Source organism: Pelophylax lessonae (genome assembly GCF_965119305.1).
Source record: "Pelophylax lessonae genome assembly, chromosome: 3".
Taxonomy (NCBI): Eukaryota; Metazoa; Chordata; class Amphibia; order Anura; family Ranidae; genus Pelophylax; species Pelophylax lessonae.
The window spans coordinates 243,407,978-243,424,503 of NC_138770.1; the positions used below are offsets into that span (position 1 = coordinate 243,407,978).

The window sequence follows — 16,526 nt, forward strand, 5'->3', positions numbered from 1 at the left end:
CGGTCTTAAAGTGGTTAAGTTGTTTTGATAAAAGGCAGCCCCTTTTATGGTCCCTTACAACAGCCCAGGAAATTACATGATGTAGGCACAACTATTCAAATTGTAAGCCCTGCATGAAGAATGAGGCTTCCAATCATATGACACCGGGTTCTGTGTGGGGTTCTGTTTGTTCTGAGTGTTCTGTGTGAGGTTCTGCAGGACCTGCTCTATGTTCTGAACCCGTGGCATTCTGTCATCTGGTACATTCTGCTAATTCTATCTGCTACATTTTCCAAGTGTCAAGTGGCTAGAAAATAGTTCTTTTGATTGTGGGAGGACAGCTCTTTTCCCCAAAAAAGTTTAATTACATTTTTTAAAGTTAATTGAGTTTCATCTTTTTTTACAGTACTAGGTCTGTTTTTTAATTCCTAAATTGTGCACATATTTCTACTGTAAAGCACAGAACATTTTTAATACTAAGCCTTCTTGAAACATCAAAACGTTGTTGCTTAAATTACATATATTATCTTGTTACTTTTAATTAATGTGAAGGGAGTCTGCTGTCTCTAATATTTTCATCTTGAAAACAACATTCCATAATTTTACGTTTAGCAAAGAATGAGATTTGGAAAATTATTTTGAAAAAAAGCTGCTGCAGAAGAGCTAATTATGCCTGTTTTAGCTGTATATTTTATGATGTATATTTTAGAATGGGAAATTAAAAGTTTTCAAAGAAAATCCTGTTAATGACTCATTGTGGGCATTCTGCATACCTAAATGTAATGCAGTCTAATTCCTGGACCTAAAATCTAGGTAGAAGGAGTCTAGCATGCAAATGCACTAATTAGGGATGCTGTTGGCTTAGTGTTTGGAATTTAGTCACTTTCTGACCAAGTAACCAAGTGTTCTACAAGGTTGCAATGTTAAGGTATGTTCCATTTGCTAAATATTATTATGAATGAAGTATTAAAAAAGACAAGATGTTTACATGGCATAATGTAACAGCTTGGGTTTGGCTTTTTTAAATATGAAATTCAGTCTGATAGATTGGTTTTTTGAAAATGTACCAATTCAGTGAACCCATGAACAGACAGCAGTTATCCATGCAAATAGTTAATAAAAAGCTGAACTCAACCATTAAAGGTATTTATAATTTTCTATGTAGTCAGTCAGTGATCCAGGCACCCCTACACTCCCTAAGACTTACAGTATATGCAAAATACCTATCAGTAATACAACCTGATTAAGGACCCACTCTAGCCTATGAACAGACCATGAAGGAGCATCGGTATAATGGTAAGGTCATCACTTTGATTTCTCCACAGGAAGCTCTCAGTGTTAGATAGGCACCAGTGAACAATGCAGTAGAGCCAGCACAGACTTTTAGAGCTGCCCATACTGATCCCAGTGCTGCCATGCAAGAGGTAAGGCTGATAAAAATTTGATTTAGGTAGTTTAGTCAGCTAAACGTAAAAAAAAAAAACAGGAGCTTAGCTTTTTTTTTTTTCCTCTCTATACATGATGGGTCGCTTGTTGCTCAAAACTTTAGTAAATCACCTCCAAAAAATCTAACTACAGAATGCCCTTGAACCAAATAAAAAGCAGCACCACTCACATGCTCCTGTCAGATTTACCAGCCAGTTCCAACAATTCTACTGGGTGCAGGGACACTGATGTCAACATGTCAAACCCAACCATATAGCAGCAAATGTTTACCAGAACCACACACCAATATAGTGAATCATAAAACAAATGATCACAAAATGGCTTCGGCCGAGTCTCCACCCATCAAAAAAAGCCCCTCTTAACATGTTTCAGTCGTGTAGGGCTTAATCATAGAAATGCACTCGTGTCATGCAAAATAAATGCATTATATCAAATATAATTGCTAAACATGTAAAAATCCCATGGATTAGGTACAACAATTTACATTGAATACAGTAAAGGAATCTTCAACAACATGATCAAATTTTAAAAAACAAATGATCCAGATCTTGAACCACTGTTGTTGATGTCAATAAACGTCACAAAAACACCTAACACACTATAATAGGCACAAAAATATTAAGACTTGATTAATGCCTATGCTTTGCACATTGTACAGGCAATTTGTAGGGAGAGGCACCCCATGATTTTCTAATGGGCCCCCAATGCACCTCAAGGCTGTACACAACACAATTGACAATGTAGTGCTTTACAATGCAGAGATGTGGATACACATTGTGGTGATATGCGTTTGCCAACATATGCTAAAATGGGAAAGCACAGGTATGAATGGGCCCTGTAGGTTAAGCCCATCTAAAATTGAATAAACCATTTTTAGTAGATACGTGCGAGTTAAACCACCTGACAGTTTCTTGTATGTATCAGTCGCTTTATGGGTAGGTCTCTGCCCTTGAGTTACTGGATCTGTATATCTATTATGTAGGGGTACCACAGTTCAACTTAGGTGCATTTTTTACATATACTGTATTATGGAAAATCTAAACAAAAGAAAAACACTGCACTAATGAGGGAAGCAGCTAGCACCTGGAAAAATACAAGCTTCCAATAACAAATCCAATACAAATAGTGCAGCGCTAAAAACAAAATAAATTAAATGAGAGGAATGAAAATATATAAATATAAATAAAAAAAGTTCATCATATGCATAAAAAACAGTCCAGAAAACAGCACTCCAAGAAGGAGAAACCAGAAGATCATGCAAGGAAATAGGGGTGACTGAAAAGATGGATGAGCACACTTCACACCCCAGGTGGTAGAGAGATCTCCTTACCGAAATGAAAGGACCACCAAATTATAAGTGGTCAAGCAGGCATCTCATCCCATTCAGAGGAGAAAAGCTGTTTAAGGACTCCAAATTGATACGTAAAGCATAAAAATCCCCAGATGCTCCAGGTCACAAGAGGCAGGACAATCGTTAATCATGTGTAAAGGAAAGGAAGACTACATTTATAAATGTAGTCTTTTAATGCACTATTGGAGTTTCCTTTCCTTTACACATGATTGACGATTGTCCTGCCTCTTGTGACCTGGAGCATCTGGGGATTTTTATGCTTTGCGTATCGATTTGGAGTCCTTAAACAGCTTTTCTCCCCTGAATGGGATGAGATGCCTGCTTGACCACTTATAATTTGGTGGTCCTTTCATTTCGGTAAGGAGATCTCTGTACCCCCTGGGGTGTGAAGTGTGCTCATCCATCCTTTCCGTCACCCCTATTTCCTTGCATGATCTTCTGGTTTCTCCTTCTGGGAGTGCTGTTTTCTGGACTGTTTTTTATGATGAACTTTTTTTATTGATATTTATATATTTTCAATCCTCTCATTTAATTTATTTTGTTTTTAGCGCTGCACTATTTGTATTGGATTATGGAAAATCTGACTGGAGAAGAAACACAAAGATCTAAGGAAACACCTAATCTTAGCCAGAATACGGTAGTGAGATTTGTTGGACACATAGAATCCAGCAGCTGACTTAGTCCACTAGGCACCACCTATATATAAATTATAACTTTGGATTCATCTCCTCTTCAATGGGTGAAATGTGTATCAAGCTCTAATTTACAAAGAAAATTCTCAGCCGCTCACCTATTAATACTTGTTTTAGAGGTTGCATTTGGTGGACCTGTTCTATGCTGAGCAGATTTTGGACCAAAGTGCTTAAGCTACTACGAAGTTTATTTAGTTGTTCCCTTCCAAGAGATCCTTTTACTTCTCCATCTCAAACCTCCCTTTCTCACTGAGCCCTAATTTTAAATTAGCCACTAATGTACTACTATCCACTAAAGAAACTATTGCAAGGGCTTGGAAGAAGCAATATACAGAAGTCTGGCACAACATAGACAAATTCTTTATCAACAAGAAACTTATTGGCATCCAGGAAATTTCTTTCTGTGTGGACTCCATGAATTCAATATGCTCACCCTTCACCTTCACCAAAAAGCTATGCCTTTCTGCAAGTGGTATACTTCAGTGGGGAACCTGCGGAGAGCCTCTGTGTCTTCTTTTCCCCATCTCATCACTCACCATGCCCTTTCTACCTTCCTATCTTCTTACTCTCCTCTGCTCTAATTTCTCCTCTTCCTTTCTCTTTTAATTATTTTTTAAAAGGGACAATGTCCCCCCTCCCCTTTGACTTTCCATTTTTTTATTCTTTTTTGTTCTGGACTTTTTACTTACTCAATGCGTCCTGGGTTTACAAGATTACCAGGTTCATTATTATGTGGCCCCGCATTAATAACCCTTACCATCTCAACACCTAATTATGAAATGTAAAATTCTCCCTGACCTTGTTAATATTCTTATAAGAAATTTTCAATAGAGACTTGTTGAAAGTGAAAAATCATAGGCATATCATAGCTAATAAAATACAAGAGTTTGTTTAATCTTTCACAAATCACAGTCATAATTAACATAAAACAAATTACCATTGTCGTCCACCACTCGAGTCTGCTCTTTGCAGCAGTCAACAGGCAGACCAATCATTTCTACTTCAACATAAGGGTCAATGATCTGTAAAAATGCATGCATTTGTATAAATCAAGCAGCAATTTAGAATAAGATGAATTGTTCAACAGGAATCAGTAATGGATTATCCAATAATAATTATTTAGACAGTCTGAAATTATATGAGACATTGTCATATTATAACCCGCTACCTCTCTATGTAAAATCAGGTAGGGAAGTTACATATCAGGGGACAATGATAATGGCATATTTTATGGCAGAAGTGTATTGAATGGTGTCCATATTCAGAACAATGATGATGATGTGAGATTTAAAATTATTTTTCACTGAGGACTATAGTAAATTTAATGATAACCTATAGCTTTCATCATATAATGATGATAATGAGTATTAGATGAAGGTGGGTAACGATGAGAATAACAGAATATTGCTATTTAATGATTACAAGGATAGTGGATAATGAGAACACTGTAATGCCCCCTACACATGGGCCGAATGCCGGGCGACATCGGCCATTTAAAAAAAAAAAACGGCCGACAGTCGGCCCGTGTGAATGACAAAAGGTCCAACAGAAGCTGGCCATTCTGTCGGACGAGCATGCTGGAAAACCAGCAGCTGACTGGCTCCCAATCAGCGATCTCAGTTAATGAAGGAGAGTGCTGATCACAGTGTTCTGATGGAGGGGCCGCCCCTCTGTCAGAACACAACAGCTCAGCGGGGAAGATCGCTGTACTAACTTTGTATATTTACTACTGTTGCTCTGAACAGAGCTGACAGTTGTTGTTTTTTTTTTTTTTTTTCGGTTCAACCTACTGAGTTGAAGGGAAAAAAACTCATAGTGTGTACCAGGCTTTAGGAGATGGGCAGAGAGTAATCGATTTTATGAAGGTATCCAGTGATGATGATGGATGGATAGATAGACAGACAGACAGACAGACAGACAGACAGACAGACAGACAGACAGACAGATAGATAGATAGATAGACTAGGGCTAGGTTCACACTGATTTGGTCGAAGCAGTTCAGAAGCATTTTGAATACAGCTATTATTGTGTTTTTCTCTATTGGCCATGGTCCAGTGAAGGGAGAAAGTTTAGACTTGTAGAAAACGTACTGGAATCATGTTATCTTAGGGCAGATAAGCTTTTTGCATGCGGTTACCATTAAATCACACCGCCCCCTCTAAACTCGCACAAGACCCTTTTCAAAATTGCATCAGAATCGCAATGTGTGAAAGGCTTCCATAGAAAATCATTTCACCTGTCATATGATTCCATGTGTTCTGGAATGCATTAGAAATCGCATCAATGTGAACCTGGGCTTATAGAATAAGATTTTTATTGGGTATAATGTTTATAACAGATTAAGACCAGTTTACAATTTATACTGTAGAATTTTGCTTAGAAGTAGACAAAATTTTAAATACAAGATTTAATTTTCTAAATTCCTAGTATTGCATGGAAGCAAAAAACTATGCTTTACTGCCTATACTGTCAAGTTTTTGTATTTAAATCAGTTTTGCTATTGAACATCACAGAACAGATTTTAAGCCTGTCATTGAAGTACAGTATAAGTGCAGAATCACAGTCTCACCTCCCCTCGGTCTCCAAGCATAGAATCAGGGGGTTTTGGAAGCTGCTGTCCACTGATAATTTTAAGGATTAGTTGCTTTTTGGGGCTGGCAGGTAACGGATCTCCAGAAAAAGGGTTAAATACACCTACAGTATTATATAAGAAAAACAGGAAGAGTGATGTAAGTGTGCATGCAAGCAGACATTTTAATATCTGTTTTTTTATGATAATAAGCAAAATGAAACTGCAATGAAAAGAAAAGAAAGGTGCGACGTGTCACAATTTCTCATACTTGTTATTCATTTTTTAAGCAAATTAGGTTAACTATGAAGCAGATTAAGTGATGACACTTTGCCATCTAACAACAGCCCCAATGCATTGAATTGCCTCCATGTTGTAGCTCAATATGATTTACTAGGCATCCTTATTAAATTTAACAGGAATAACAATAGAAAGAGAACTGCATATATTACACTTCAGGGCCTGCTAATTAAAAAGAGTGGATTACCTTTGCACATCTGCTGGGGTTTGAGGACATAGCCACAATTGCCATTCACCTTGAATTTTGCACGATTTAATTCCATCATTCGTCCTTCTGTTTGGTAATTGAGTGCAACTGAAGGCATAGAAGGAGGTATAAGTTATGTGTAAAGTACAGTGCACACCACACAGTTATAACAGTAAAGCAGTGATGTAGAAGATATAACTGCATTAACAAAACATTTACTTCCACCAGTTCAAGAGAGCAATGCCATTATATGAATTTAGCAAGTAAATTGACAGTTCTGTACCTAGGACATATCCTTAGGGTGCAGTAGAATTTACATTTTAACATAAGATTATAGAAAGTACTTTTCCCCAAGAGACAGCCAATTTTAGCACATAGTCGAATTACACTTCTTTCTGCAATTTAATTAAAGGATACGTTCACCATCAAAAGCATGGTGCATGTTACACCCATATTTAGGGTGTAACATGTAACATGTTCCTTCTTTCTTTGCTCCCGCTGCTAGAACCCCTTCCCTGTAAACCCCCCCCCCCCCCCGCATCTGCTGTCACATTTGAAATTATTGTGACTGTATGGGGCCCTGTGTCATTTATTCACAGAGATTTGTGAATGAGAATTTGGGAATCTTCCATCATGGCAGAGGGCTTGTATTTCCTAATGAACTGTCAGGACACTGATTATAACCCCAGGGTTCATTTATAGGTCCTGAAGCTTTCAAACTGACAGCCTGTACAGAGATACGGGCAGAAAGCTGCAGGGCTTGTCTGCAGGAGCCTAATCGCGGGTATAATGCTCTGCAGGTTCCTGTGGAAAAAAAATAGGAAATGCACAATTTTCCTGCAAATACATGCGCATTTATTATATTTCACAAAGGTGAATTTAGACTTTTATGGAGGCAAAATATTCTAGGTTACATATATCATGGTACACACCTAACTGGATTCCAGCATTCCAATATGCCACTGGGTTAAAGTTACTGGAGTCTATCCTGTATGCAGATGGATATATTCTGGTAAGTTGCTTCTGATTGTACCCCATAAATTGTTCTGACCTCTGCTGAACCACTTGATGTGCTCTGGTCTCACTAAAAGATAAAACATTTCCCGTGGAACCTGAAATAAATCAGAATTAAAAGTCAAAGAACATAACATTTTAGTCACCTCTTTTGGAAAAAGTAAATAAGACAGTAATGAACATATCAGTGGGAGCATTAATACTTTGGTAACCCACAAAGCTTGTTTTACATAGAATGAATCCAAATGAGCCAGTTTTACTGAGTTCAATTGATCTAGAGAGGATGCTGTTCTACAATAAATAGGTTTGATTTGATCCAAAGCAGGGCCAAATGGCTGAATCATAATCTTTTTCTTTCATTTTATAGACAGACAAACAGACAGACAGACAGACAGACAGACAGACAGACAGACAGACAGACAGACAGACAGACAGACAGACAGACAGACAGACAGACAGACAGACAGATAGATAGATAGATAGATAGATAGATAGATAGATAGATAGATAGATAGATAGATAGACTATGTTTACATGCAGCGCCCTGAAATGTGGCTCCTCCAAATTCCTAACAATAAAAATACACCCTAGGTATTCCTTTCCATAGTACCATAAATTAAACTAATAATATTAAAAAATAATAATGCTTGTGACTATAACATGTCATATTCACAGCTTCAAAGCACCAGCCATTTTATAATAAACTGATATAGAATGAGATCGCACTAAAATTATTTATACAGGCTGGTAAGAAAGCCATGTATACATGCAAAACATTCAAATCTTCCCTATATTAAATGTGTTTTACAAATGCAATTGCCTAGAACGCCGCAGCAATGTAAGGAAATCTTTGTGTGCTAGGTCACACTGATCTTTTTATTGTGGAAATGCAGACGTAATAGCATTTGTCTGCCTCATTATATAGCAGAATTATTCTGAAAAAGAATACATTCTTCAAATATAAAGATGTGATGTGAAATGGAAAGTTTTCATTACTATGATCAAGTCAGCAAGTTAATAGCTATTCTGCCTGTTAATATAATAAGGTTTTCAGCTATATGCGCTTATGGTTTTTTGAGCAAAAAAGTCTGTATAGCTTGTGAATACATCAAGTGAATGTATCCAATGTTTATGCAATGCAACACAACAACACTTTATTTAAATCCCCACAACTCTTGTTTAGATCTCTTCTCGTTGGCTTCAAATCTCGACAACTCTTGTTTAGATCTCTTCTCATTGGCTTCAAATCTCAACAACTCTTGTTTAGATCTCTTCTCTTTGGCTTCCATCAGGGCATTACCATGAGGGGTCTTTTGCAACATGCTACATATCTGATTAAGGGCCTGTGTCAACAAACTTTGGGTTTAAGTCAATGGTATTGGTTTGAGATGCTTCTGTAAACATTCCGAATTTAGAGATTCTGAGAGTGCTTTTTTATGATAATATTTATATTTTTATGTATATACTTTTATTGTTATAGACATCTTAGGTAGGTACAATATCATTAGAGCTTTGATGGTTGGGGGTGATTAGATACCTGCTCAAACACGTCAGCAAATGCATTCACTATCATGGCTAACCTAGACCACACACACTATGGTATTATTCCAACTGTGCTAGCAGAAAGGGCCATTGCTACATAAAACAGTCAATGTCAGCACAAAGTAAAAAGGTACCAATGTGTAGTGTTAAACTATAGCTTTAGAATGTAAAGTTAAAAAAAAATGTCTAATTTATTTTACTGTCCTTTGTGGATTAAATAAGGATAAACTAACACACCAGTTACAGACTTTGCTTATCCAGTGAGTGACTGGGTATTTTGAAAACAAAACACACAATTTGTCCCAGACTTTTTGACATTACGGCAATGGGATTATGTAAAAAATGGTAATTTCATAAACTATCCTACATGTTCTGTGGTGACTGAATGAAGGTGACTAAGTCACCTGTGTGGCTATAAAAGGTGGGCTTTGCTCCTTACTAGTGCAAAGGAAGCTATTTGGAGGAACAGCAAAGGTTTTCAGCAATACAGAACAAGCCAATTAGAATGTGAGGAACTCTACAATGTCCTGAATAAATGAGACTTTTCACAGACATATTGGCTTAATATACAGTATCTCACAAAAGTGAGTACACCCCTCACATTTTTGTAAATATTTTATTATATCTTTTCATGTGACAACACTGAGGAAATTACACTTTGCTACAATGTAAAGTAGTGAGTGTACAGCTTGTATAACAGTGTATATTTGCTGTCTCCCTCAAAATAACTCAACACACAGCCATTAATGTCTAAACCGCTGGCAACAAAAGTGAGTACACCCCCTAAGTGAAAAGGTCCAAATTAGGCCCAATTTGCCATTTTCCCTCCCTGATGTCATATGACTCGTTAGTGTTATAAGGTCTCAGGTGTGAATGGGGAGCAGGTGTGTTAAATTTGGTATTATCGCTCTCACTCTCTCATACTGGTCACTGGAAGTTCAACATGACACCTCATGGCAAATAACTCTCTGAGGATCTGAAAAAAAGAATTGTTGCTCTACATAAAGATGACCTAGGCTATAAGAAGATTGCCAAAACCCTGAAACTGATCTGCAGCACAGTGGCCAAGACCATACAGCGGTTTAACAGGACAGATTCCACTCAGAACAGGCCTTGCCATAGTCGACCAAAGAATTTGGGCACACGCGATCAGCGTCATATCCAGAGATTGCCTTTGAGAACCTGTAAGCATAGACAAGCAGACTAAAGACATGGATTACTGGAACCATGTCCTGTGGTCTGATGAGACCAAGATAAACTTATTTGGTTCAGATGGTGTCAAGCGTGTGTGGTGGCAAACAGGTGATAAGCACAAAGACAAGTGTGTCTTACCTACAGTCAAGCATGGTGGTGGGAGTGTTAATGTCTGGGGCTGAATGAGTTCTGCTGGTGCTGGGGAGCTACAGTTCTTTGAGGGAACCATGAATGCCAATGTGTACTGCGACATACTGAAGCAGAGCATGATCCCCTCCCTTCATAGTCTGGGCCAACATGATAACGACCCCAACCACACCTCCAAGACAACCACTGCCTTGCTAAAAAAGCTGAGGATAAAGGTGATGGACTAGCCAAGCATGGCTCCAGACTTAAACCCTTTGAGCATCTGTGGGGCATCCTCAAATGGAAGGTGGACGAGCGTAAGGTTTCTAACATCCACCAGCCCTGTGATGTCGTCATGGAGGAGTGGAAGAGGACACCAGTGGCAACCTGTGAAGCTCTAGTGAACTCCATGCCCAAGAGGGTTAAACTCCATGGTGAACTCCATGCCCAGTGCTAGAAAATAATGGTGGCCACACAAAATATTGACACTTTTTTGCCAAAATTGGATATTTTAACTTAGGGGTGTACTCACTTTTGTTTTCAGCGGTTTAGACATTAATGGCTGTATATTGAGTTATTTTGAAGAGACAGCAAATTCACATAAGCTAAAAACTCACTACTTTACATTGTAGCAAAGTGTAATTTCTTGAGTTTTGTTACATTAAAAGATATAATAAAAGATTTACAAAATGTGAGGGGTGTACTCACTTTTGTGAGATACTGTGAATCTATATCTATGTATATATGTATATCTGGCTGAGGTGTTAACATGTACTGCTTGTACTGTTTGATAAATGCTTTGCTTTTTCCAAATGTACTTTACTTGACCATTTCTAAGAACCAAGGTTCAAGTCTGCTGTTGTTTTTTTCAGACTCAGATTGGCGGTTTTAAATTCAATCTTATAGTTACATTTATGTAGATTGATTCAGATTTAAAGTGTTTCTGTGGAAAAAAGGAGCTTTACTGCTGTTGTGGTCTGCGATTTGAGCTTTTATCATAATTGCACGTTTGCCTGACATAGATCCAAACAATGCAGCTTATCTTGTTAAGCAATCCAAATGCTTCTATGATTTTCCTGTATCATACTAGAAGCATGCATTACTTAAAAGGTTTCTACAAAAGCATTTGTCCACAAATACCATACATTGGCTTGGATCTTGTGCGGCATAATCCTGTAATGCATATACAGTACCTTTAAGTGATGGTAAAGGCTGGCAAGAAAAATCTAATTTTTTTTTTTACAGTTGGGTGCTGTTTTTTTTTTTTTTTTTTTAAATAAATGCAAACATTTGAGTATGAGAAAATCTTGCTTCTGTCCATAGACTGATGGCAAGCTTTGCAACAGATAGCAGTGAGGGCTCATTTTCACCTGATTTGCTCTCTGAGGAGTGCAAAGAGAGCATTTGACAGATGCTCAAATAGATCAAAAAAGATCTGGAAATGGATCTTTAAATGTAATAACGATCTAAGAGACGGTTCACATTGGAATGCGCATGTTCGCATGCCCATGTACTGTGCGGCTCCTCGTGTTCCGGTTTTGACAGCCATTTCATTTGGATCCATTTCCAATCGGCTGCAAAATACACTGATTTGTGCAAAATAGCAAACTTTTGCTTAAAAAAACATGGATTCTTAGTCTGCATATATATAGTAATACATGTACAAGCTGGTAAACTGTGTCATAGTTGCCCCTCTGGCCAATCTCTACTGTACCTTGCAGACTGCCAAATTCTTACTTGCTAATAGCCCTCTGGTTTTAAAGGCAGAAGGTTTTTTTTCCTTAATGCCCCCCCCCACACAAATACTTACCTTAGCCTGATCTCAATCCAGCGCTGTGCCCAAGAGCAGCGGCTCTCTCCTTTCTCCCTCCTCACTGGACATGGGGGCAGCAATGGGAGCCATTGGCTCCTGCAGCTGTCAAACATAGCCTGTGAGGAGAGAGAGGGTGGGGTGGGGCTAAGTGGGGTAGGAGCCAGGAATGCTGGCAGGCTGACAACCACAGAAGAGGATTACGTTTACAATCACTTTAAGAGCATGGACATATAGTGCCAATGGGGGTTAAAGAGACAAAACTGGAGGTGAGAAACAGATTAACATCTAGGAATCCATGTCCACAAAGGGAAAAGGTTTTCGAGGGTTGACAACACCAACTGGTAAAGATCTCTAAGTACGTAACCAAGTGTGTTTCTATAAACCACTAAAATAAACAAAATACAAGGGGTTAAGGCACAGAAAACATAATGATTGCTGCTGTTAGGTAGATTAACATTTTCTGTATGTCCTGGTAAACACTATTACCAAAACTCAAAGTAAGCATCCAACATCCAAAATATTGAGTTGTTACCAGAAAAGGACCAGGGGATGCATTTTCTAGTAGGGTCAGATGTTCCAGTGAAGATTTCCCTCATTTTGGAGGAATTTTATCTCACTTTGTGTTATATCTGCTGGAGGAATTGTATCTTGCTTTGTGTTTACAAGGATGTGCATGGTTCAATCTGCCTATTTTCATTTATTTTTACTTAAAAAAGATTTCCAAGCATGGATATGTCTACATAATTACATTGGTGCAACTTGCAAAATAAGAGCAGGATGGGTGCGTCTACAAGCACATCTTCCAGTCATTGCATATTTTAAGCAATTTGACTTTTAATGGTGCTCAGGAAACCACACAAAAATTTTTTTTATTAACTTTGTGTGGATCCTTGAGCCCCATTAAAAGCCAAGCCGCTTGGCATGTGCGCTTTACAGAGAATGCTTTAAATTTTTACTCAGTGAATGCAAAGCATTCTCTGATTAGATGAGGTAAAGAGTGTGATGTCACCGCCGTGCCTCTCCACCCTGTCTAATCAGAAAATGTTTTGCATTCAATGAGTAAAAATTTAAAGCATTTTCTATATGGCGCACGTGCCCAGCAGCCAACCTCCTCTGAGCAGGAAATTTTCTGTGTTTACAATGCAGCAGGGCAGTCACTCAGCATGGGACTCAGAAGCTAGTGGAGATCACTGTAGTAGCGGTGTCTACTACAGTGATTTCCAGCTATTCCAGGTATGTTATATGCATATTTACATTTGTCCAGACTGGACCAATGTAACAATATAAAAATATCAATACCTGGAATTCTTCATTAACTTGGACATCAAAGCCATTCAATAATCACTGCAAATTGGGCCAATGTATAGGTCCATAAAAAAGTGGACAGTACTCAACATGGCTGTAGAGGCTAAAGGTTTTTTTACCTTAATGTATTTATGTTTAGCAAACAACACCCCCCCCCCCCCTCCTAAATACTTACCTGAGCCCAGCCTCAATTCACCGCAGTGCCCGAAAGCAGAAGCACTGCTCTTTCCCTATTTCCTCCTGGGCTCAGGGTCAGCAGCGGAAGCCATTGGTTCCTGCTGCTGTCAGTCAAGGCCAGTGAGCAGAGGGCGAGGAGCAAGGCCGAACTGCACTGCGTGTGTCAATAGGCGCACATAGCTACATGTACTTTACCCCATAGGAGACAGAGGAGTAAATGCAATAATATATATTTTTTAAGTGTAAATAAACTCCTGTCAATAAACGTATCCAATTTGTCCCCTGTTGGTCTGGTAAATATACAATTCAATTTTTTTTATTTCTGTTTGAGAAGTGCAAAAAAAAAAAAAATTTAGATCATGGCAAGAATAATGGGAAGCTGCACTCTATATATTGCATATGTTTATTACAGTACTCCAAGAAACAGCTTATCCACCTGTCCCACAACCTTGGGCTAGAAGTATGTTATACTAAAAGGGAGCAGGTATAGTACCCACAAGATGCAGGAGCACATTTTCAGTGCTACTGTAACCCGTTGCAAGCACCTGGAAGTACTTATTTGTATAGGCTTAAGCAGCAGAGATATGGATATAAGTGTAAAGTCAGGTGAAGATATCAAAAATAAAAAAAATACACAAGCAGTACATTTCTCTAATACTTGTACATTTCCTATATTGCCTATATCTCTTTAAAGACACTGCAATTAGATAAACATACCTAATGAAATGCCAGAATGACACCACACTGCACTGGTGCCAGCCCTGTCCAGCTGTCTTTTTCTAAACTACAGAACACCTCCACCTCTTCTCATCTCTTTTCCAAGATAGGAAACAGAAATGCTGATATTACTGCTTTAGATAACACAGGCAGTGCACACTAGGCAGCTATGAATTTCTGACGGAAACAGTTAATGGATTACAGATGTGATAAAAAATGTTTTTGAATGTATATTTAGCAGACCAAATGAGCAAATAAAGGATATTTATTATTGGGCTGGGTTTACATAAACTGTCATACAGCCTACCGTTATCCACCCATAAATGAAACACCAGTGATTGGTGTACTGACCCCTTTATTGTTCCTCTCTGCCATTTAATATAAATGAAGCACCATACATAAACTGCGTATTGTATGTGTACCACTTCATAATCACCTTTATCTTTTCCTCTTGTGTGCAATAGGAATTAGCTGATAAACAAATGACTGATAATGATAAATGTCTCATTTGCATGTTTTGCCAAGAAAGAAAGTAATGGCTTGTATTACCAGTCATAGCTTTATCCTTACACCATGGATAAACTGTGGGGGGACATTGTTTCTGTCATTAAAGAGGAATTAACATTACAAAATAACAAAAGCTTATCTCACAGCACAGAGCTTACACATTTATGAGCCACTACTGTGATCCAGATGCTTTTCCGGCAAAATATTATTCTTCCAATGCATCAGCAGCACAGAAAGAATTTAGCCCATAGTATGCAAATACATTCTCACCAAGACACAATTATTATGACTTCTAGTTTTAAGTATTTTTGTTGGCCTCATAACTGTTAATTTTAAACTAGCCTAAAGTATATCTGAACCCCAAACCAAAAATGTTATATCGCAGTTTACCAATCCTTAAAGTGGTTGTAAACACTCACATATACTCAGTGAAGTGAATAGCCTCAGATGATACACAGAGATTAAACACTTCACACCCACGCTATAGCCAAAAGACAGCTACAGTGTAGGCTTAAATTGCCGGGAGGGCGTACATGGATGTCCTTCCATTCTCGCGCTGCCCGCACGCCCCCTGCAGTGCAGGAGGAGCGCTCTGTGACCCTTGGGATTCGGCTCATCACAGATCAGAGTAAAGGGCCGATCACAGCCCTTTACCACATGATCAGCTGTCAGCCAATGACAGCTGACCACATGATGTAAACAGAAGCCGGTAATTGGCTTTTTTTCATTCATGCTAAAAGCGTGAGGAAAAAAAATAAAGCCGATTACCGGCTTCTGCAAGAGGGACATCAGTCTCACTCAGTAAACACCAGTGCCCATCAGTGCCACCTACCAGTACCAAACCAGTGCCCACCAGTGGCACCCACCAGTGCTCACCAGTGCCACCTATCAGTGCTGCCTATCAGTGCCACTTATCAGTGCAGCCATCGTCAGTGCCTCCTGATCATTGCCCACTAGTGCCGCCTCATCAGTGCCACCTATCAGTGCCACCTATCAGTGCCACCTTATCAGTGCAGCCTATCAGTGCCCATCAGTGTAGCCTCATCAGCGCACATCAATGAAGGAAAAAAATGACCTGTTTGCAAAATATTATAACAAACTATTTTTTAAAATTTTCGGCCTTTTTTTATTTAGCAAAAAAAGAAAAAACTCAGTGGTGATTAAATACCACCAAATGAAAGCTCTATTTGTGTGAAAAAATTTATAAAAATGTAAAATGGGTACAGTGTAGCATGACCACGCAATTGTCATTTAAAGAGCGACAGCGCTGAAAGGTGCAAGTTGGCCTGGGTAGGAAGGGGGTATATGTGCCCATTAAGCAAGCGGGTAAACAAATCCTGATACAGAAGTTTTACTTGTTTATCTGCAGTCTTCTCTTTTCTACAGTACATGCGTTCAATGTGCTTAATTTAGATAAAATCCTTCTTCATCTGATAAAAGCACAGAGGAGGGGATGGAGAGCAGCAGTTAGAGCTCTTCTACAGTGTGTGAGAGCTGATTGGAGGAAAGGGACATACCCTTCTTCACTCACAGGACAGAATTGATGGAAGGATGCAGAGTTTTGTTCTGAATAGATAAGCTGTGTGCTAAGCTATCCCCCCCAATCT

The 16,526-nt window shown here is 38.6% G+C and overlaps 1 protein-coding gene across 3 annotated transcripts in view; it reads right to left on the reverse strand.

The window, feature by feature from the left end:
- The window catches only part of PLCH1 (phospholipase C eta 1), a 264,244-nt gene that overhangs the window by 19,319 nt on the left and 228,399 nt on the right, over positions 1-16,526 (reverse strand). For all 3 annotated transcript variants that reach the window (XM_082251170.1, XM_082251169.1, XM_082251168.1), the window contains 4 exons: positions 7,457-7,636; positions 6,525-6,632; positions 6,038-6,162; positions 4,406-4,490 (listed from right to left, as the gene is read on the reverse strand). In XM_082251170.1, the coding sequence (XP_082107296.1) occupies positions 4,406-4,490; positions 6,038-6,162; positions 6,525-6,632; positions 7,457-7,636 (498 nt within the window). The remainder of the gene's footprint in view (positions 1-4,405; positions 4,491-6,037; positions 6,163-6,524; positions 6,633-7,456; positions 7,637-16,526) is intronic.